The following is a 21,471-nucleotide window of genomic DNA, read 5'->3' as shown; positions in this document are numbered from 1 at the left end:
CATGTTTGTTCTCTGAGTTCATGTCCATGAATAGTAAACGCTTTCTGAGGAACTCAGTACTTGGAAGTATTTTGCAGCACAGAGATCTGTGAAATACGTCTACACCACAGTCTCAAGTGAAATCTCGGGCAGATGATATAATTGAGTGGCCCACGCTGGGCTAACACCACTACCACGGCCTAGGAGCTCTGCCCCCGCTGTTTCTCTGGGTCTGGGATTGATTTCAGATAAACTGCCCCGGAGAGATGGATGAGACTGGGGATAGGGTCTTTTAGGACCACAAGGTCTCATTTCAGGGCGCTTTTCCAAACTAGGGGAGGTATCCCTTTTCCCCACCTCTGTCAGCGTTGGGAGAGGTCTTGTTTCAGTCACTTATGCGCTACTACGAATTCATTTGGGGTCAGGAATCTTTCGTCCTTTGTGTTGTCGTTTCAGTCTTCTAAGTAGGGAAGTGAAAGGTCTTACTTGGTATTAAGATCATTTCAGACATCAGCAAATGGGTGTGGGGGGGCATGTCTGATTGCCCTCGAGCCTCACCACGCCTGCCGGGGAGGTTGGCCCCCAGAGGAAACTCGATGTAGCCGCTCACCTACTTGAGGGTGATCTGGGGTACATGGGTAGGGGGGCTTTCATGCCTCCCTCCAGAACTTGCCGCCTCTTACCTGCTCCCCCTCCCGGAGTGGCCAAGGCTTCGTCCAAATAGCTCTTGCGACTACGCGGGCTCCTCCTACTCCGCTCCTGTCCCTGCTGGGCAGCCTGTGCCCCCCCACCCCCCACCCCGTGCTCTGTGAGTCTCCTTAGCTCAGCCTCCACTTCCTCTCCCCCAAGACTTCCCCAGGTTCTCGGAACCTGTTCTCACCTCCCTCCTCAGGGCCTGACCTACAGGCCCTGTTAAGTTTCTCCACCCACTCACGCTTCCTTGTGCATTTCTAGGGTTTTCCCCATTGGGGCAGTTATCCGCAGGGGCCGGGCTGGAGGGCCGCCGCTCTAGCCCTACAGCACCTGGATGCTAACATGCGACAGACACTGCGGGGGAGGCACCGGCAGGGTCTCAGGAGGGAGCCAGTGAACTGAGATCTGGCCTGGCCCAGGGAAAACTGGGAGTGGGAGCCCCAGTCATCGACAAACAACAGGCTACAGGTGTGTACGCTTGTGCGTGGGGGAGGGGGTCGGGCACGCATCAGTCCCCAGGGGAGAAAGCTGTTGGCAATATTTACGGGTCCTGCAATACCTAACAAAGAAGGAAGAAAGATCTAAAATCTGGGTTTGGGCTAGAAAAACACTACCGATTATACTGCTTATAGTCTTCCCCCAATCATCCAAATGGAATCATTTATTCTATTAATTACAAAGTATAATACAGTTATCGGAAGCAGTATTTGGTAATGTGGATCCGTTTTCCTGGTTTGCTGTACACGTAATATGGTCTCTTCACAGGCTCACAATTTTTTGGCTGATGACCTCCAAATCTCTACCCACCTTCAGACCTACAGCCGCGGACTAAGGGCCCCCTGTGATACCACCATGTGCAAAGTTCATGGATCTCCTGAGTCTGTTCCTGGAGCAGGAGACCCACCCAGTTGCCTCCTCCTGGACATCAGAGTAGGTGCAGCCTAGACTCCTGTCTGCCCTTCTTGCCCCTCCCTACACAACAACAGGGGACAATTCTACCTCCCACTGCCCGCCATACCCACGTCTCCACCCTGGGTTCAGGTGCTATAGTCTCTCTCCTGTGTCACTGGAATGTTCTCTCAACCAGCACCTGCCTCTACGTCTTGCTACCCCTATGTAGGTAGAACAAGCTCTCTTAAGTCTTTGCCGAATCCTGCACTACTGGCCTGTTGAATAGTGTCCCTATCAATGACTGGACAAAGTTGGGACTCCTTAGCCTTTTACAATCAAACCCCTACTTCTCCAGTCCAATATAATCTCTGCTATTTTACTCACTGGGAGTAACTCATAATTATCTCTGGTGAGTCTTCTGTTTTACTTCACTCTTTCTGTTTCATGGGCCACACGCACTGCTGAAAATTAGAGGGTTGGTTCCAGTTCAAAGCTTTTGGCTGGACTGAGCTCTCAGCCAGAAGTTCTCCATCTGTAGCCTATTAGCCCTCCTGGTCGCATTTTGTTATTCTCCTTGCACCAGAAAAAACAAACAGATGTCTCTCCCACAGTCTCTGCCTCCCCTGCAATGTCAAAGGAGTTCTTTCCCAGGTGACCCCCCGTGACCCCGTGGAGTTCCCTTGTCTGCAGTGGCCTGACCCTCCCAGTTGTCTAATCTTATTGCCACCCCCAACTTTCTGGCTGTTTCTTTCTGATAAACCACCCTCTTCTCCGTCCCGGTCTTGGTGAGGCTCTTCTAAGATCTCAGAAGCAGGGCTTCACCGTGGATGCTGGTTTCCCATGATTCCCGTATATTTGCTTCTGCCTCCAGCTTCTGTGGCCTTCACTAGGGGACACCACTGAGGATAATGTCAGCACTAGAAAGCAGTCTCAAGTGTGATGTGGGGATTTAGTCTCCTTCCCCAAAGGCCCCATCAGATTTCTCCCAAGTCATCCCTGTCAAAGTGGAAACAGTGCACTTACAGCGTGAACAGAATTCCCCTTTCAACCAGACCGCCATCCTCAAGCTCCTAACTATGAAATCAGGAATGGACACAGAGCAACTGTCTAGAATGTTGCTTTGTTTTCAGCCTTTAGCTCTCTTGGAGGAAGTTCTTCCAAGTCTCTGGAGTTGCCTGGAGAAAACGAGCTCATTTAGCACCTTACCGGGTGAGCTACTTCAAGCTGCTTCTCAATTCCCTTACGTTGTGTGAAACCATGACCCAGGCCCATTGCTTCCAGTGCTGTTCCATAGAGAAGCAGCAGCCACATACGGCTATTTGAAATGTGACCGGTCCGAATGGAGATCTGCTGTTATGCACATGTTATGCATACTCCATTCCAAAGACTTAGCCCCCCCAAAAGGAAAAATATTTCACCAGCAATTTTATATTGCTTGCGTGCTGAAATGATAATATTCTCTCTCTCTCTTTTTCTCTCTCTAGATAGGGTTAAATAAAATATTTTACTACAATCAAACTCACTTATCTCTTTTTACTTTTTAAAATGTGCTACTAGAAAATTTAAATTATGTATCACCTGCATTATGTTTCTACTGGATAGCGCCGGACGAGACCTTGGCTCCGGGTGAGCTCTTAAACATCTTAATATACCTTCTAAAGGCTTATAGTATGTGATGCATGTTCCCTTTTTCCTGTCCAGGCAATGCTTAAGATAGCAATTTGAGGTCTTGATGATAAATCCCAAATTCCAATTCGCATTGTTCCCAGATGGCAACGGGGCAGGTATATAAATGGAGTCCTGGGGACAACCACAGATTTCCAGAGTCCCAGTAGTGACTGAGTTCATAGAGCTTTCTTTCTCTGCTCCTCACATTTTTTTTTTTTTAAAGAACTAGACAAGGATAAAACATTGTGAATTCCTCCTAGCTTAAAAATCACACATCAACACGCCTTCACAAGCATTACGCCATTACAATAAACATCAATCCTATGAAAGCAAACCCAGTTGGCTGCTACATATTCATCCCCGAGAACTTGGACATGTCTTTGGAGGGCCAAACATAAGCTAGTTCGCTGTCATCAAGTCTGGAAGAATATTTATGTTACACTTGGGCTAAGGCCCAGTGACTGAGTATTCACAAAGTCATTCATCTGGGCTGTGTTTTCAAGTCTAGCATCAATGAAAATCCCATTTGCTTAAACTGAGATTATCCCTAGCTTACTGTGCTCATCACCTCTCCTTAGTTTGAGAGAATAAGCCTGAATTTCTCATTTATAAAATAGGCGTGTAATCATCGGTTATTTTTCGGAGGAGAATGTAAATCAGAACCTCCATGGTGAATTGAGCAGACTTACGGTTAGCTTCCCAAGAGGAAAAAACTGTGCTCCGGAGGTGGGTGACCGCTCAGGACCGCTCAGGAGTCTGCAGAGGCCTCTGCTCTTCTCTCCAGAGACCAAAAGCCCCCTGTGATCAGCAGCTCTGGACTATGAACACCTTTCTTCCCTTCTCAGCTCCGTGCTGATTCGTACCTACCTCACCATCCTGAGCATGATTTTACTGGGAATACCAGCCCTTCAAACAGATCAACTATGAATTTTTATTTCTCTTTATAGAATAAGGAGGCTCCTCAGGATGAGCTGAATCTAATTTCAGGCCAATCCAACCCTGATGCCACTGAAAATAAAGGAAACCAGTGTCTCACCTGAGAACACTGATTTGTGAATTTCCAGCTGCCGAAGCTGAATCTTTCCAGTTGACACTGGTATCAGTTTATCTATCTGGTACTTCATCAGTCGTGAATGGGAAACTGAACTGTGCCCTGTAAAATTAGATAGATTTCAGTGTTTTTCAAGCTGTATCTCCATAAGCTTTGGCTATTCTTTACCTTGTATGGGAGGCAGCATTTCCAGTAATATCCTCCAAGTGTTCGGTGTCTAGTCCCCGCAATGGGAATGGGAATGGCAGATCTCACACTCCCTGACGGTGCTATGCTCATGGCACAGTCCATTTCAAAAGGGGGAGATTATCCAGGTGGGCTTCATTCCTTCAAGGGAGCCTTGAAAAGTAGAGAACTTTCTCCACCTGGTGGCAGAAAGGGACATCAGGGGGACCCCAAGCATGAGGATTCCGCACACCATTCACTGCTGGCTTGAAGATGGAGGTGGCATCTAGAAGTTAAGAGTGGTCCCCAGCTGACAGCCAGCGAGAAAATGGGGATCTTAGACCCATAGCCACAAGGAAATGGATACTGGAAACAACCTGAGGGATCATGGAACCATGTAAGGACCCCGTTGGGTGGTACCTTGATTTTGGCCTTGGAGGAGCCTAAGCAGAGAGCCCCTGCTGAGCCGATGGGGACTTCCTGACCTATTGTGTTGAGATAACGAATGGGTGTTGATTTTAGGTGCTAAGTGTGTGGTCATTTGTTATGCCGCAGTGGGAAACTAATACAGCATGGCAATTTGTTTGTTGGATCCCATAGCTTTCCTGATTTTGTTGTGGTTCATAAACCATGGAGCTGACAAGCTTTGTGGCCTCAGGTGAATTGCTTGTCCTTCTTGAGCCTATAAAACGTGCCTCACAGAGTATTTATGAAGATTCAATGGGATCCACGTCAAGTGTTTACCGCAGCCCCCCATGCTCAGCAGGATCTCGATCAAGCTCTGTCTCTGCGGTGTATTTATGTAGTCCCCCATGTCCCCCTCCATACAGAGCTTCCTGCATATTGTCCCACGAGGCCAGGGATACTGTCAGTGCTCAGAACATGGGGGCTGGGTTGTATACAGAAACCGTATTCATCGGGTATTTGTTTTGGGAAATGCACATATTTAAAAAATGTACACAAGATAGGTTGTCCTCAAGCTGCCCAGAAGTCTGTGGTCATGCTAGCGTTAAGTCCAACGCTGGGGCCTCAGCACCTTTCCCTGGTCTGAAAAGACAGACTCTCAGGTGCACACAGGGTGGCAGTGGGGGAGGCAGAGGGGTGGGGGGACAGTGGTGAAGGGTGCCAGGAGCCCAGGTGCAGAAGAGGCTGCAGCCAGCAGGGGCTGGAGAGCCAGGGGGCTAGTTTGGGGGAGCACAGGGTGGGCTGGGAGGGAAGGTGGAGCTCTTACACTGAGTTGAAGACAGGCTGCATTTCATGCCAGCGGGCTGGGCTTCAGGCTTCTGGTCCTGGGGAGCTCTCAGATGTCCTTCAGCAGAGCAACCTGATCAGATTTACATCCTGGAAACGAAGTAGTGGTGTGGGATGGAGGGCCCGCACAGGATGGATGGCAGATGAAGAGACTGGAAGAAACAAACAGGCAGCTAATTTAGTGTTAATCTTTAACTTTCAAGAAAAATATACACCAGTCTACTTGAGCCCTTTTATTTGTAGTGAGGCCCTGAGATTCGAACATTCAGTTGAATGTCCTTTATAAGAGGAATGTGTCCAGGGGTGCCTGGGTGGCTCAGTGGGTTAAAACCTCTGCCTTCAGCTCAGGTCATGATCTCAGGGTCCTGGGATCAAGCCCCGCATCTCGCTCTCTGCTCAGCAGGAAGCCTGCTTCCCCCTCATTCTCTGCCTGCCTCTGCCTACTTGTGATCTCTGTCAAATAAATAAATAAAATCTTTAAAAAAAAAAAAAAAGAGGAATGCATCTGTCCCTGATGGCCTGCAAAGCAAGGGCTTCCTGGACAGGGAGGTGTGGTGGGGGCTCATTTCTGTGGTGCTGGTTTGCCCTGAAGGGGCAGAAGTGGAGAGGTAAGTGGGCTGACTCCCAAGGATTAAAAACTGTGGTCTGGATTTTTAACATAAACAGGGGGCTGGAACCTTCCTGGGGCTGGCTTGAATTAGTTTGGGATTCCCTTCTAACTGTGAAACTTCCAGGTGCCTAGAGGAAGGAGGAAAAGATACTTACTTCTGAGTTAGTACTTGGAACTCCTTCTTTAATAGAAACAAGTTTATAAATAACGATTTGGCTACAAGCTGGCCTCTTGATGGAGCAATAGCCTGTCTGAAATCCAGGCCATTTGTAACTTTTTTATTATATGATCTCCTGGATCTTTCACTAACAACCAGACGTTTGGAATATGACCTGGTCGTAAAGCAGAGATTATCTGGGATTATGGCTTTATAATCATGCCGATGCATTAGATACAAATTCAAGATGGTCTTGAGACTTCCATACATGGCTGCAAAGGACCGGATCAGAAAATATCACCCAGAATACAGGCCTGGAAACATTTCTATTTAAAAATGAATCGGCATGGGGTTCCTGGGTGTCACAGTCAGTTAAGTGACTGACACTGGGCTTGAGCTCAAGTCATGATCTCAGGGTTCTGAGATTGAGCCCTACATCTGGCTCCTCTCAGTCTCTTTCCCTCTCTCCCTGCCCCTCACCCCGCCTCCATGCTCTCTCTCTCTCTACAATAAATAAATCTTTAAAAAGAGAAAACCTTTAAAAAACAAAAATAAAAACGAGTCACAGTTTTTATTTTTATTAGAACTTTATTTGTGGTATCAAGATTTTTGAAAATGATTTTATACTTTAAAGTATGCAATAAATTTGATACATTAATCTTGATATATATTCACCATATGAGAAGATTTTTAAGAACAATGTCAAATGACTTATAATCAAAACGAATTGTGTTTAACTTGATAATTATGTGGAATAATTTCAGTATTATAAATAAAAAAAATGAAAACAAATACCATTTAAATTTGGGTTAGGATGAATTGCATTTGTTTTACAATTTCATGTCTATGTTACAGTTTGTTTGATTACAGAGAAAATATAGGCTAAAATTATGTGCTTATAATTTCTAGAAAAATAAAACATCCTTGCTATATGAAAATGACCCTATTTACTCTCCAGCTGTCGAGTGCATTTAAGACACTTTTTTATCTGGGATGAGAGGCTGTGTGGCTTGATACAGGCTCCATCCAGACCGCCAGCCCACACTTGGAGACGAAGGGGAGGACGGTCCGTGGCTGGGAGCTGGGGGGAGTGTCTGGTTTCATTAACACCTTGTTCTGAGTCACAGGATCATCCCAGTGAGTATCAGTCAGCTGAAAAAGCAAGCTTTCTTTTGCCTTGAGCTCTGATCTGCTCTGCTATTTCACAGAAATGACACTTAAACAATTACATGGTTAAGATCCCGTCTGAACAAAAACAGTTTTCACATTAAGTTCTCTATAATGAGGACATTTCAAAATGCATTGGCCCATATTAATATTACTTTGCTGATGTGGAGAAGATGAATTCTGATAGTATCTATAAACACACACACACACACACACATTCAATATCAGAGATGTTCCTATTTTTTTGTCTATCAGCAGACATTTTATTTTTAAACGAAGAGATTCTCTTTGGGAGTGTAGCTAGTGTGCATACCTGATTTGACAAAATCTGATGGATAGCACAAAGCATCTTCTGATTGTATCATACTTTACAAAGCGTCTCTCTGGAACTTAAAACAAGCTTCCCTGACAACGAGGGTGGGCGTGATTGTTCCTGTTTGACAGGTGAAAGAACAGGTGCCCGGAGAGGTTAAGGAAGTTGCTTCGGTTTCAACAGTTGGTAAGTGATAAAACTAGTACTGTATCTGGTGGCCTTGCCTGAATGCTGGTTAACACAGGTGAAGGTAAAACACAGGGTGCACTCATCTGTCAATTACTTTCCCTCGGCCGTGCTGGAGATGTAGTGTTTGGAAAGTGGTTCTGCTGCTGTCCCACTTGAGATCTTTAGCAGGTGTCTATAGGTACCCATGGTGTTACACCCACAAACTTAAACCAATAGCCAGAAGCACTTTTTACAACTCTCCAAGTATACACATGTATATAAGAAGATTGATAACATATATTTACAATTATTCCTAAATCGCCAAGACACCGTACTGAGAAACAGTTTTAACTTTTTGCAAGAGCATTTTCTATGTCATCATTCTAATATATGCATGAAACATATAAATACAAGTCTTGGCACACTTTATCTGTGCATGTGCACGGGACACCTTTCCTTTTGCCTCTTTCTGCTTACCCCTACTTTTGATTGTTTACAAATTAATTTACAGGACCGTAAGTTCCTTGAGGTGAGAACTGAGCTAGATTTCTTTGAAGCTGACAGCTCTTACCCCAGGGCCTCGCGCAGGGCTAGGCGCACAGCAGGCATCCAGCACAAATTTGCTAAATGCCTGCATGTGATTTTTATGTATTTCAATTTGGTTCAAGTAGGATTCTACTTGTAGCATTTTTCTAAAGAGTTTTGGATTTATAGCAAAACATCGTGTTCATAGTAAACAGTATTTTCAAAAAGCATAAGAAATATGGTAATAAATTTAATACAAATTACACATTATAACTACTCTTTGGTTATTTTTAACAAATTGTTTGTTTTTTTTTTTTTTACTAAAGAGATACTAAAAATATAAAAATGCAACTACAGAAATTAGCTTAATCTGTAAACATAATAAACCCTGTAAACATGTATTTACTACATAATTGTGCAAGTGTAAAGAATGACTAGTAAAGGCAAGTACTACACATTTAACTTAGTTCCTCAAGGCATATATAGAAATACTGCTCTGCAGAGCTTTAGTGTAATTAATGTCTGAAGAAGGAATTCTTTCACTTTAAACAGGATGGAGAGAGGACTATGCCAGTGAACCAAAAGGATATACAGGCAAGAGGAAGACATTAACACTTTTCACACTTTGTGAATCTGAATTCGCTTCACATGTCTTATAAACCACCTTGTTTACTAAAGCTACATATTAACAAAAGCCAAATACTTTTAAAAATGAAGAAGTAAACAATTTTTTTGTTTGTTTTTGCAAGTGAGTCAGTGGACTAAAAAGATAGGTAAAAAACTTTCCAAGTTTTTTTCCCAAAAATCTTGGCAGTAAGGTGCAATAGGCAGGTCTACAAAATAATAAATAGCTGTAGGAAGCACGAAATACATGGTAGTTTAATCAATGTCAAAGTATTCTTCTCCAAATTTCAGTTTTCCCTCTCAAAAACCAACGTTTCACACATGACACTTGTCACAAATATTTCACAGTTACAATTTCAGTAGTTTAAGAAAGAACTGCCTGGCAAATACTGTAAAAGAGGTAAATATTAAGGACAAAACTCACTATTTCAGGCACATGGGACTTAAATCCTAGAGTGGGAACTCTAAAGATGGAAAGAAACAGCTGTGTAAATGCAACATATTGTTTAAGAGTGAATGAAATAACGGGAAGGTTGTCATACTGTTTCTTCTAATGCTTTTATGTGATTTTTCTCCACTATCTGGGAAGAAACAAAGGCCAAGTTTTAGTAGTTCCCTGGAAAATTTTAAGTCAAGATTTTGCTTATCCAAAAGTGGCAGCGAAACACTCTAGATTGTTATTTGGAATCTAATCGACGCCATCAAAGCCCTGAGTGTTCTCAATTGCCATCTGAAGTTTATCCCATAATTCTTCAAATGATTCATAGGGCGGCAAGTCCAAGCGGTTAAAGCTGAAAGAACAGAGAGAACCTGGTTATGACAGACACTGACAAAGCAAGTGGCATGATGGCCAACAGGACCGCTGCTATTTCTGATGTGCTCCGCCTACAACACTCGAAGGCATTATATCGCCAGCGGAGAAGGCAGGCAACAGCACTGAGCTCTAGGCATGGGCTCATCCCATGACTTCTTGGTGGGGTCCCCTCACTTCCACCTTGACCTCCAAATGCCTGGGGTCCTCTGTTATCTTAACCTTCAAGAGGGAATGTTCTAGCTTCTCTTGGGATGGCCCCTTCATGTGATGGAGGACAACACATGGTCAACAGTTGAGATGAGCCGCTCAGCTGTTCAGCTACCTGGATTTCGAGCCCAGGCCTGCCTGGTGAAGACACACCTGCTCTTGCATTGCTGTTTCTGCCTCCTCTCCCCCCACTCCTCCATCGCTGTCACTGACACACCACAGAGCAGGCTAGACCTTCTGTACCTAGACTCTGTTAGAGGAGTTTCACTCTCTGAAAACTTGTTCTCTAAGGGTTGAAAAAACTGCTTACCATGTGTGGGCTCTGGGCAGCTTTTCCGGAGTACCCCACTGTTCAACTGTAAATGACTGTGGTCCATTTGAGCCTGTAAGGAAGAAGAGTTGCTGGGCTCTCATTTACTCTTTATAGGAATCCCTAGAATTTCACAACTCATTTTTTCGAATGTAGAACTCAAATGTATAGAGAACCAATCTAGTTGCTTTAAACTCAAAAGAAATGAAGGCTGTCCTGTCCTTGATGGCTTCATTGTCCAGCCACGAGATGGAAAGTTCCTCTCCTTCGGCTCATCTGTGGCCACCCTCTCATTCCGCCGGTGGGCTTCTGCTGTTTCCTAGCCCTGTGTTTCCCTGTGACCACTTCCTTCATAGGTACACAGAGAAAACGAGGAATTTTTCTTTCTTCAGTCCCACTGAAAATAGCCTTAATTTTTTTTTCTGATTATCTAATCTCACTGCAAGAAAATTAAAGCAAAAGAGAAAAATATACTGAAGGGTATAAAAATCACCTCACAGTCCACTATTAAATCTGAGTAAACATTCTATTGTGAATCATCTTGTGCATGTGCATATATACGGAATTTTATGCATAGGTGATCATGTTATCCATGCTACATTTTTCTTTTATTACGGACACTTTCAAAGGCTCTTTTTTTCCTTTGGAGTTTTCACTTACCTCTTCCTTCCCCCAATTCTCAACATTCTCCAACCACCCCGGTAATCGGGGCTGACAACCTGATGTAGAACCTTCCATCCTTTTCCCCAAGTCTTATAATCATATCTAATTATGTGTGGGAGTGTAATTGCCAGAAGCAGCACTAAATATCCTGGATATTCTCAATATTACAGTTTTCTCAAAAACTTTGCTTTTCACACATCACACATCATAATTATGCTCACAGTTAAAATTTCAGTATTTTTGTCATTGTTTCCCATACATGGGATCATGTATGTTTCCCTGCCCCTTGATTCACTCACCTACATGATCCATTATGAAAACTTCCTTTAAGTCAACTGATACAAATCTTACACACTTTTTATTGGCTAGATAATACTGTATTATAATATTAACATTTTGAAACAACTTTGTTTTGAAAATGCATAAGAATTTGAAGTATATTCTAATACTGCCACCTCTGGCTCCATGTGTGGGGTATTTCCCCCAAATTCCAAATGATTCATGCTGTCAGTGGATGGCTGTAGGCCCGGACTGCTTAGAAGGATGTGGAGCTAGACATGGAAAGGGCTGTCTGGCCTGCCTTGAACTTTCTCCACTGTAACTGGCTAAAATATAGGAGAAGCGAAAGGAAGGGGAAGTCATGGAAAACCACTGAAAAGACAAATGCAAAGAAATACAATTAGGCAAGAAGGGGTGCGTGGGTTAGGGCAGAGCTCCTGTCTCGTTCTTCTCACTGTGCGTGGTGACTCTAGGTGGGAGGTGGCAGCTGCTTCACATATTTTGCATATTCTGCAAAATATGCATGAAGCTTAAGAAGACCAGGTTTGCCAAGGAGACCGACAAGGCTAGCGATTCCACCAGACAGCAACAGCTTTCTCCGTGTGTGAAAAATTCAGCTCAGCAGCTACTGAGGAAACAGTTGGGACTGCTAGCTCCTGGCTCCAACCTGTGTGGGGCTCCAACCTGAGCTGCGCCTTCCCTGAAAGATTTGTTCTTTGTAGTAGCTTGAAAAGCAAGTAGATGTCATTCCAGTATAAGATATTAACTGATTTGAGTTGATCTACATCAGAAACTGCAGGGGTTTTTTTTTTTTTCTTCTTCTTCTTCTTTTTTTTTTTTTTTACAAAACACACCTCTAGTGCTATGAGATATATCCACTTCAAAACAGTTTGCTAGGATATGCCCAATTTCACTTTATAGAAAACTGCATTAATACTAACTATTCTGAATATTGAAAGATATGTTTTGTCTCCAGTCTCACACACCACACACACACACGCACTCACATATATGTACAGAGTCCATCCATGATCAAGTAAGTTTTGGAACCCCCCCCCCACTTTTTTCTCATAGTAAAGGTTCTGAATAAGTCCCAAAGAAATCTACTCAATTTTGTTTAGTCTGGTATTTGCCCTAAATGTTTTCTACTACAGAACTTTTTGTTTTCTGGTATACACTTACTAACATTCTGTGGGATGTTGCCTGTTGCCCTAAACCATCACCCTACTGACAATGCTTTTTCTGTGATGGGATATGTAGTGGGAATCAAATTTAAAATTCAAGAATGGAAAGTAACTCAAGCCATTTCATGTTTTTTCCTCTGGTAGCCAATTACAAGATGTACACATATTCTGGCCTACTTCCATGTATCTAATTCAATCATTTAAAAATCTCAGTTCTTTTTTTTTACTAAGCTTGGTGTTTGTTTAAATGATAGAAGCTTGACAACTAATCATCAATGAAAAAGACAAGTGGCATCACTCCATTTTTTTAATGATGGTTGAAAACCTTACCATATAGTTCAGCAAATCCATTCATGGGCACTCGAGAGGTGCCAGTGACAAACTGAAGTAATCTTATTCTTTTTTCTGAATCCATCATTAGTACAGCCTGAGTAAGAGAAAAGCAGCATTAAGGAATATCACTGGGGGAAAAAAGTAACAGAACTATCCTGAAAAATATGATATCAGAATTTAGTTAGAGTTTTCATGATCAGTTACTACATGTACATGTGTCTGTGAGTTAAATTTGTGTTTCTGGGTGGCTTACAAAGTTCCTGAAAACTTCATTTCTGAGGCTATATGGGAACTCTCTAGAATGAGATCATAGATCATAGCCTAATAAAGGGACCAAAATATCTTCCTGGATATGACTCATGGCTTTTTAAAAAATATTTACTGATATTATTGAGTGACATACACATTTCTCAATTAGATGGAAAGTCACATTTAAGGAGCCGTGCAGGAGTCCCAGGGAACACACCACAGGTTACTACAAGTTCTCTCCAACAGTTTCCACGTTGGTAAGGGGCTGAGTGCCCACTGTGGCTGATCCCACCATTTGCTACTTTCTGAACAGTAACTTATCTATAAATACATATGGAGGTTGGAGCCATACCCAGAAGGTAGACATATACAGTACAACGTTACTTTTTGTCTTATCTCTATGCAGTGCACGAGTATGGTTAAGTATGATCGAATCTGTTGAAAAGGGATTTACAGACATAGAAGCTTTCAATTACCTTCCAAAACCACTGTATGACTTGGTGATTCACGCTGTAGCCGTTCTTATATTTCGTGTGTTCTCTCCAGTCATTCACATCGACATCTCCCAATCCACACATAAGAAGCTACACAGTAAGAAATGTCAAACTGTAAACAAGAAAAATTACGGGCACAAAAATCTCATTTGAAACTAAGAGTATTTCTTACCTCTAGTTCGTTTTCATCGAAAATTTTGATGAGATCCTGTGGTATTAGTTCAAAAAATCCCTAGTGGAAAGAGTGTATTTAAAAAGCTGGTTAGCAGGGTGCCTGGGTGGCTCAGTGGGTTAAAGCCTCTGCCTTCAGCTCGGGCCATGATCCCAGGGTCCTGGGATCCAGCGGGCTCTCTGCTCAGCAGGGAGCCTGCTCCCTGCCACCCCCCCCCCACATCTCTGTCTACTTATGATCTAGCAGAAGCTCTTGACAGCCCTATATGTCAGCTTCTGGGTGCTGGTGGAGAAATCCCACATGAACACAGATTCCTACCATCACAGTCATGGGTTCTTAGGTCAACTGAGAGTTCAATATCAGCAAGAATGTGTATGTGTCCATGATCTGTTCTCTCCCACCGTTTCCTCAAGTCAGCCATTTTGAAACCTCTCAGCATTTCCCCAGCCATTTCTTCCTCCTCTGTGTCATCCCTTCTTTACAGCAGATAACTTTTACTTGAGAGAGAAACAGAGGAGATGATGGAATTCCCTCAACCTTCTGCATGCCCGAGCACCAGTTGGCAGCGACGTCCATTGTAGTCTCCTGTCCACGGCTGTGGGGACAGGGGCCATTTTCTCTCTGTGCTTTATCTACTTCTCCAAGGGGCTCATCTCACTGAACCTCCTTCTCTTTCCTAGCTCGCTCTTTCTACATTTACATTTGTTTAAGCCTATCTACCTTAAAAACAAAACAAAAAAGTAAACCTGTCTTTCTTCTCTTCACTGCTGTTATTACTCCTGACCAAACCCCACCTGCCGGCCAGTCTCTGCCTCCACCCTCCGCCATCTGCCCTCTGTGCCCTTGCTGCCCTCAAGCTGTCCTGGAAAAAGGCAAAGACAGCTTTGCGGCAAACTCTGATCAACACTGTCTAGTTCTGTGTCCCATCTGACTTCTCCGCACTATGAGATTGCTAAAAACACGGCCGTTCTTTGAAACTTCGTCTGCTGCCGATGGTTTCTCTCTTGTGTCTCTGTCTGCATTGGCTGATTTCCTTTGACGTCTCCTTTTCTACCATCTGTTCCTTCCATGTTGGTGCTCCCACATCTTCATAGTGGTCATCCACTTTCCCGTCCTTACCACTCTTTCCAATTTCCCTTCTTACCAAGTCCATGTCTCTAGTACACATAGGCAGATGATCCCCAAATCCATGCTGCCCCTCCTCACCGGTCTCTAGCCCTTAAAGCACCCTGAGCTACAGCTCTCCCTGCTGAATCCCATTCAGATACACACAGCTGTCTTCCCACCACCACCACCACCACCACCACCTTCGTTCCTGCCCTGCCCTTTCCTCACCTGGATCGCTGTAGCTCCTTCCGGCCTAGCCCAGCTGCTAGTCTTGTGTCCCACTCACTCACTACACACCATTTCCAGGATGATCTGACTAAAATGTAAACTGAGTCCTCGTATATTATTGTCACCTTTTTTCCTCTCACTGGACGTCCGCAAAAACCCCAAATTCCTTTTTGTTTCTAGTTTAGCACACAGGCCCTTCTTAATCTGGTTCTGCTCACCCTTCAGCTCAGTTTGACCTCTGGCACTTCGAACTGCACTGCCCTCTTCTGTGTAGCTGGCCAGTCCCTCCAGGCCTTCCCTGGCCCTTCCTGTACCTCTCCTTGCCCAGGTTTCCATTTCTCCTCTGCGCTTACCACGCACTTCATGCCTGCCTCTGTCCATGTCACTCTTTGGATTTCCTGCTCCCTAGAGCAGGACTCATGTCTTTCTGCCTTGCGTAGCACCATATCCGTAGCAAGCGCTCAATACCGAATAAATGAAAAAGTACATGATAAATATTGAACAGAATATTTTAGAAGAAATGAGTGAACTGGCCATAGCCTAAAAGTCCACCAACGGGGGAAGTTTAAAGAACTTATGAGTTTATATTATGAATAAAATGCAGCCACATGGAAGGACAGTTATGCAACTTGACGTGTGAAGTTCTCCAATAAATATTCGATAAGAGAAGAAACGAAGTCACAAACCAGCATGTATAGTGTGATCCCATGTGGGAAAATAAATGGCCTATTCCACCTCCCTATGGCACTGGGGACCCTTGTTCACCTGAGGTTACTTAAGATGGAGGAGACATGACTGGGAAAAGTGGAGGAGCAGGGACCCGTGGGAAGGGGGAGCATCAACATTAACGGTATGGGCCTCGTGGATGACTGAGTTTTAACAGCGAACACTTATTCACTTAAATATTTTTTTACTATAAAAATATAGGGATGCCTGGGTGGCTTAGTAGGTTGTGTCTGACTTTGGCTCGGGTCATGATCCCAGGGTCCTGGGATCGAGCCCCACATCAGGCTCCCTGCTCAGTGGGAAGCCTGCTTCTCCTTCTGCCTCCTGCTCTCCCTGCTTGTGCTCTCTCTTCATCGCTCTCTCTGTCACAAATAAACGAATTTTTAAAAATATATAATTAAAAGTTGTTTTAAAAAGCAAGTCATTTATTAATTCTCAGATATGATGAACCCCAATCCTTGAAACGTATGACTTGTACTTTGAAATGACAGAAGAATGAACAAAAGTAAATGAATACCTCTTTAAAGGCGGCCATTTGCTTCTGGATTCGGTTTACAAATCGCCACTGAATTACAAGACTAAAAAGAGACAAAATATTCATCTTTTTCAACATGAGTGGAGAAAAAAAATTAAGGTCTATTTATTCCAGTTGGAAACAAAAAATAAAGACTAGGTAAGGCCCAGGCAAAAACTGAATATAAGTGGGTAATATGGCATTGTTATAGAAAGAGAAAAAAGAACATTAAGACTCTGGCTATGAAGAAAGAGAAAGGAGGTACACAGAGTCTTCCCAGAAAGAATGACAAAATTATTTCCAGTGAAGTATATACTAAACATAATAAAATACTTACTAACAAAATACTTACTAAATATATTCCTTTTTGTTCTTATTGGTGACAACTATTTCTGATCCACCAATTTTCAACTCATGTTGATGTGTCTAAAATTAAGCATGATATCTTGATATGTTATTTTAGTGAAAAAAAAAATAAAACATATGTATTATAGTTACACCAGAAACCCAGTGTTTTAAATTAAATCCATTCACAAGCTAAGAAAATATAAAATATTAGTTTTACTAAAATAAACATGGAATGAGTCAAATGTCAAGGGAAGCAGAAATTCTTGCTGAGACAGCTTTTGTTACTGGAACATAAATTTAGAAATAGAGCACAGAAATGTGTCGAGGATATGCATTATTTAATTTCTAAACTTAAGTTAGAATGTTTGTTTCACAATTTACGTACCATTTTAATTAATCAAAGTTTACGAACCTGTCCAAAAAGCTCTTCATCTATGACAAACCTGAGGTCCAATTCTGTTGGATCATTTTCAAGAATCCATCTCAGCGAATTGTAATACTCACTATCCTAGATGAGGAAATGGCATATTTAAAATCTGTACACAAAAAGACACCTGAACCTGCAAAGAAAATATGCTCAGAGTCTGAACACTTGGACCAAAGATGAAAAGTAGTAGGACGTCTATTCTTATATACACACAAGCATTATAAAAAGAGCGGGATGACTAGTAAGTGTGAGTAAAAGTGCATAAATCAGGGGAGTGGGGCTTGCGCCACGGTTTGGAAACCTAGCTCTGTGTAGAGGCAGTGGAGGTATACAGATTTTGTTACCCAGTGGAAGGGTCAACTAAAGTAGTTTCCAGATGAATCCTAACTCCCACGGATGCCCAGGAGTACCTAGAGCCTTTCTCGTACGGCCTGTTAAGACTGGGTATAAAATGTTCAAGTAGCTATGAGCAGGTGGTTATTTATACCCGGCCCAATTTAAAGAAAAATCTCAAATTAAATATAGAACCTCCATTAACCAACTCAAATAACTGTGAAATCTTATGATTCATAAGGAATTATACTGTCTACCTTGATAATGTCACAAGGAAGGAATAAAGAATGTCCTTGGTCCCCAGGAAGAGAGCTTGGAATCCATGTGTACATATAACACATGAGGCTTTTCAGTTCACACAGCAAAGCTATAGTCCGGGATTTAATTCTTAGGTGTCCATTTCTTTGTAGTGGCCTAACCACAAGGCCTTGCTTTTGGACGGTCATTTTGAAAACATATGCCATTCATCATAAAAAATCACAATCCAAATGTTGATAGCACACTGAAGTAATTAGGGAGAAGTTTACTGATATCTGTAATATTCTTTGAATGCATCAAAAAAAAAAAAAGATGGATTGATGGACACATGGGTGGACTGATGGATAGGTAGGTAATAAAGTAAGTACAGAAAGAAACCCGAGTATGGAATCTTGGTGGTGGTTACACACATGTCCACTGTAAAATTTTCAAAATTTTATTATGTTAGAGAATTTTCGTATTTGAATGTTGGGGGAAATATCCATTTGTATTTTGGAACATAATCATTTATTCATTTTTTCATCATCAAATTCTAACTTTAGAATATCCAGTTGCTTCTTAAATTGTGCTTTCTCTACATTGCAAGTGAAAAAGACATACCACTGATTCCATATCATGAAGTGTTATTGGTTTGTGTAGCATCATCTTGTAAAATGGGCGGATGAAAAAACCTTTCAAAAAATCAAACATATTGAAAATGATTACCAACTGGAAGAAGTAAGATTATACTTAAAAAAATGTTTTATGCTTAATACTAACCATCCAACAGTTTGCCGTGATAAACTGCCATCCCAGCTACCCGGCCAATAAACTTGAAGTAGGAGAGGTGATCCTCATTACACAATCCGGAGTTTGGATTTATCTGTAGGGTGTAATTATCCCTGTAAAGACAACCACATTTAAATGCTCCTCTCCACATTTCATATAAAAATTTTAATATGACAAAATCACAAATTAGCTCCCTCTTCCTGGAGTTTTTACCTCTATTAGAACCACATGAGACCAGTGCATTTAATGGTTTTAAAAACAGTCATTTCTGCCTAAAGGTGGAAACAACCCAGGTGTTTGACAACAGATGAATGGATATACAAAACGGGGTGTCCCTTTACACAACGGGGTATTACTCAGCCTCAGAAAGGAAGACAATTCTGACATCTGCTGTGCCATGGAGGAACCTTGAGGACATTATGCTAATGAAATATGTCGGTTACAAAAGGAAAAACCCTATAGGATTCTACTGACACGAGGCACCTAGCGTGGTCAGATTCACAGAGACAGAAGACGGAAAGGTGGGAGGACGGGAGTTAGCGTTTCATGCGTCCTGTTTCGGCTGATGATGAAAGCGTTCTGGAGATGGCCGGTGGGGGCAAGTGCACAACAGTATGAATGTACTGAATGCCACTGGCTTAAAATGGCTAAAATGGTAAATTTTATGTCACGCATATTTTACCACAATTTTTTTAAAGATTATTTTTGAAACAACATTAGTTATCGTCTCCCTTTTCTGGCGCACTGAATGTACAGTTTCCTTGCTTCATACAAGCTTTGTTACTTTCAAAACGGTGACTTTTTCTTTCTGTGTGTAGTCACCTTAAAAACACTTACGTAGCAGAATATTCAAACAACCCATAATAAGGGTTAAACATTTCCTTTGAGATCAGGAAGAACCATTCTCTGGCGACTCCTCCATAATCCAATCCCTTTTCACCATCGAACTCGATCCACAGTCGAGCCTTGAGGAAATCTGCTCTCTTGACACCCATAATTCTCCTGTAAGAGTCCTCAAGGACAGTTGCACGGCGAAGTTTCATCTCAAATTTGTTTGGAATGTCATTCTGAAAACCCAGAGAAGAGGGACTTATGGTTTAAATCAATTCGACATGAAGGCAAATTTATTTCTCCAGAAAGTCATAAAAACCGTCATGTTCTACCCTGCGCCCAAGACCCTTTTTTGGGGGAAAACGTAACTAGGGATGTTGTCTATTATTTCCTCTATGGCATAAAAGAATTCATGCCTTTTCTCTAATCATATAATAATATAGGCTTCTGATTTCTATACTGGAAGAAGCAGTTATTGATAGTGGCAATAATGTTCACACGAAGGCACTGCATGAACAGTCCTTTCCAGATTAAGTTTCAGGGAAGACCATCCTGTGCCCTACAGTCCAACCAGTGCCTGCTCTCTTGTCTGCCTGTGGGTTCAGGGGTTTTCCAACCTCTACCTTTCCTCCTTGGAGCCCACCCTGCTGCGCTCATTTATAGGCACTAACATTTACAGACTGTATCAGGCACTATTCCCAACATTTTAATAGGTTAACTCATTTACTCCTCATAACAACACGAGGAAGAAACGACCAATATAATCTCATTTGATGAGTGAAGAAAGTGAAGACAAAAGTTAAGGAAGTCTGAGCTCTCAGTCTCTGCTGTCTCGATGTTTTTTGCACATCCTTTGCTTATGTGACAAATGCAGATAACTACACTTTTAGACAGATCATATTGTAAATTTTATAAAAGATGTCTGAATATTTTATTCTTGAGTGCTTTGTGTGCAATGTTCAAGTGGAAACCAGTAAGAGAAAATTCTGTCACTTCAAAAGAAGAGGAGAGGGTTCCTTCTAAGAAAAAAAATGTCAATTGCATTCTTAGTATATTTGGGGAAAATGGAAAGCCCTACAGAAACATGATAACATAAACAGTTTTTATAAGCAATATAAGCAGTTTCCTCTGTTGCTTATGTAATTATAAATAAAGCCAAGATCAGAGAAAACCAACTGTAGTCTAGACACTAGGCATCCAGGGCAGCCAAGCATTTACCAGGACCTACTCTGGCCCAGGCTCCATGCTAGGGAGCTACAGTAATGGGGATGGGAAGAAAAGGAAGTAAAAATATGGTTTAAGATATGATTCCTCCCTCAAGGAGTTTATAATCCAGTGTGTGGATGAGAAACAAATGTAAATATTACCAATCCTGAGACTTACAAGTGTAACAAAATTGCTAGTAATAAGCTATACGCAATGTTCTGTGGGGCCTAAAAGACTGAGCTAGTAACTGCAAGGGAGGTGATCCAGGGGGCTTTAAGAATAAGTCCTGACTTGAGGGAGAGGCATGGAAGGACTGAGGAGCAGCAGGCTAATGGAAGAGAGTGCAGGTGCGGAAGGAAGGAAGGGGTTGCAGCCACTGGAGGAGCTGGGAGAGTGGTCTGGGGCCAAAGGGGAGGGAGCGTGGATGCTGACTGGGAAGAGCAGCTGAGCAGGAGCCACAGGGTCAGATTGTTCCTGGGGATTGACTAACAGGTGGTTTTATTTATTTATTTATTTTTATTTATTTATTTATTTTTAAAGATTGTATTTATTTATTTGTCAGAGAGAGAGAGAGAGAGAGATCACAAGTAGGCAGAGAGGCAGGCAGAGACAGAGGGAGAAGCAGGTTCCCTGCAGAGCAAGGAGCCCGATGTGGGACTCGATCCCAGGACGCTGGGATCATGACCTGAGCCGAAGGCAGCTGCTTAACCAACTGAGCCACCCAGGCGTCCCAACAGGTGGTTTTAAAGAGAAACAAG

The 21,471-nt window shown here is 42.6% G+C and overlaps 1 protein-coding gene across 5 annotated transcripts in view; it reads right to left on the bottom strand.

The window, feature by feature from the left end:
• Positions 1-7,160: 7,160 nt before the first annotated feature.
• Positions 7,161-21,471, bottom strand: part of NEDD4 (NEDD4 E3 ubiquitin protein ligase) — a 128,222-nt gene continuing 113,911 nt past the window's right edge. For all 5 annotated transcript variants that reach the window (XM_032864895.1, XM_032864891.1, XM_032864892.1 and 2 more), the window contains 11 exons: positions 19,514-19,743; positions 18,668-18,789; positions 18,509-18,579; positions 17,303-17,398; positions 16,895-16,968; positions 16,546-16,606; positions 13,968-14,027; positions 13,778-13,885; positions 13,050-13,146; positions 10,594-10,666; positions 7,161-10,053 (listed from right to left, as the gene is read on the bottom strand). In XM_032864895.1, coding sequence (XP_032720786.1) covers positions 9,951-10,053; positions 10,594-10,666; positions 13,050-13,146; positions 13,778-13,885; positions 13,968-14,027; positions 16,546-16,606; positions 16,895-16,968; positions 17,303-17,398; positions 18,509-18,579; positions 18,668-18,789; positions 19,514-19,743 — 1,095 coding nt within the window. In that variant the 3' untranslated portion in view covers positions 7,161-9,950. The remainder of the gene's footprint in view (positions 10,054-10,593; positions 10,667-13,049; positions 13,147-13,777; positions 13,886-13,967; positions 14,028-16,545; positions 16,607-16,894; positions 16,969-17,302; positions 17,399-18,508; positions 18,580-18,667; positions 18,790-19,513; positions 19,744-21,471) is intronic.

Source organism: Lontra canadensis, unplaced genomic scaffold, assembly GCF_010015895.1.
Source record: "Lontra canadensis isolate GAN:19392208 unplaced genomic scaffold, GSC_riverotter_1.0 scaffold28, whole genome shotgun sequence".
In the NCBI taxonomy this organism is placed as follows: domain Eukaryota; kingdom Metazoa; phylum Chordata; class Mammalia; order Carnivora; family Mustelidae; genus Lontra; species Lontra canadensis.
Note: the sequence above shows the minus strand (reverse complement) of the source record. Positions and strands in the feature narration are given on the sequence as shown.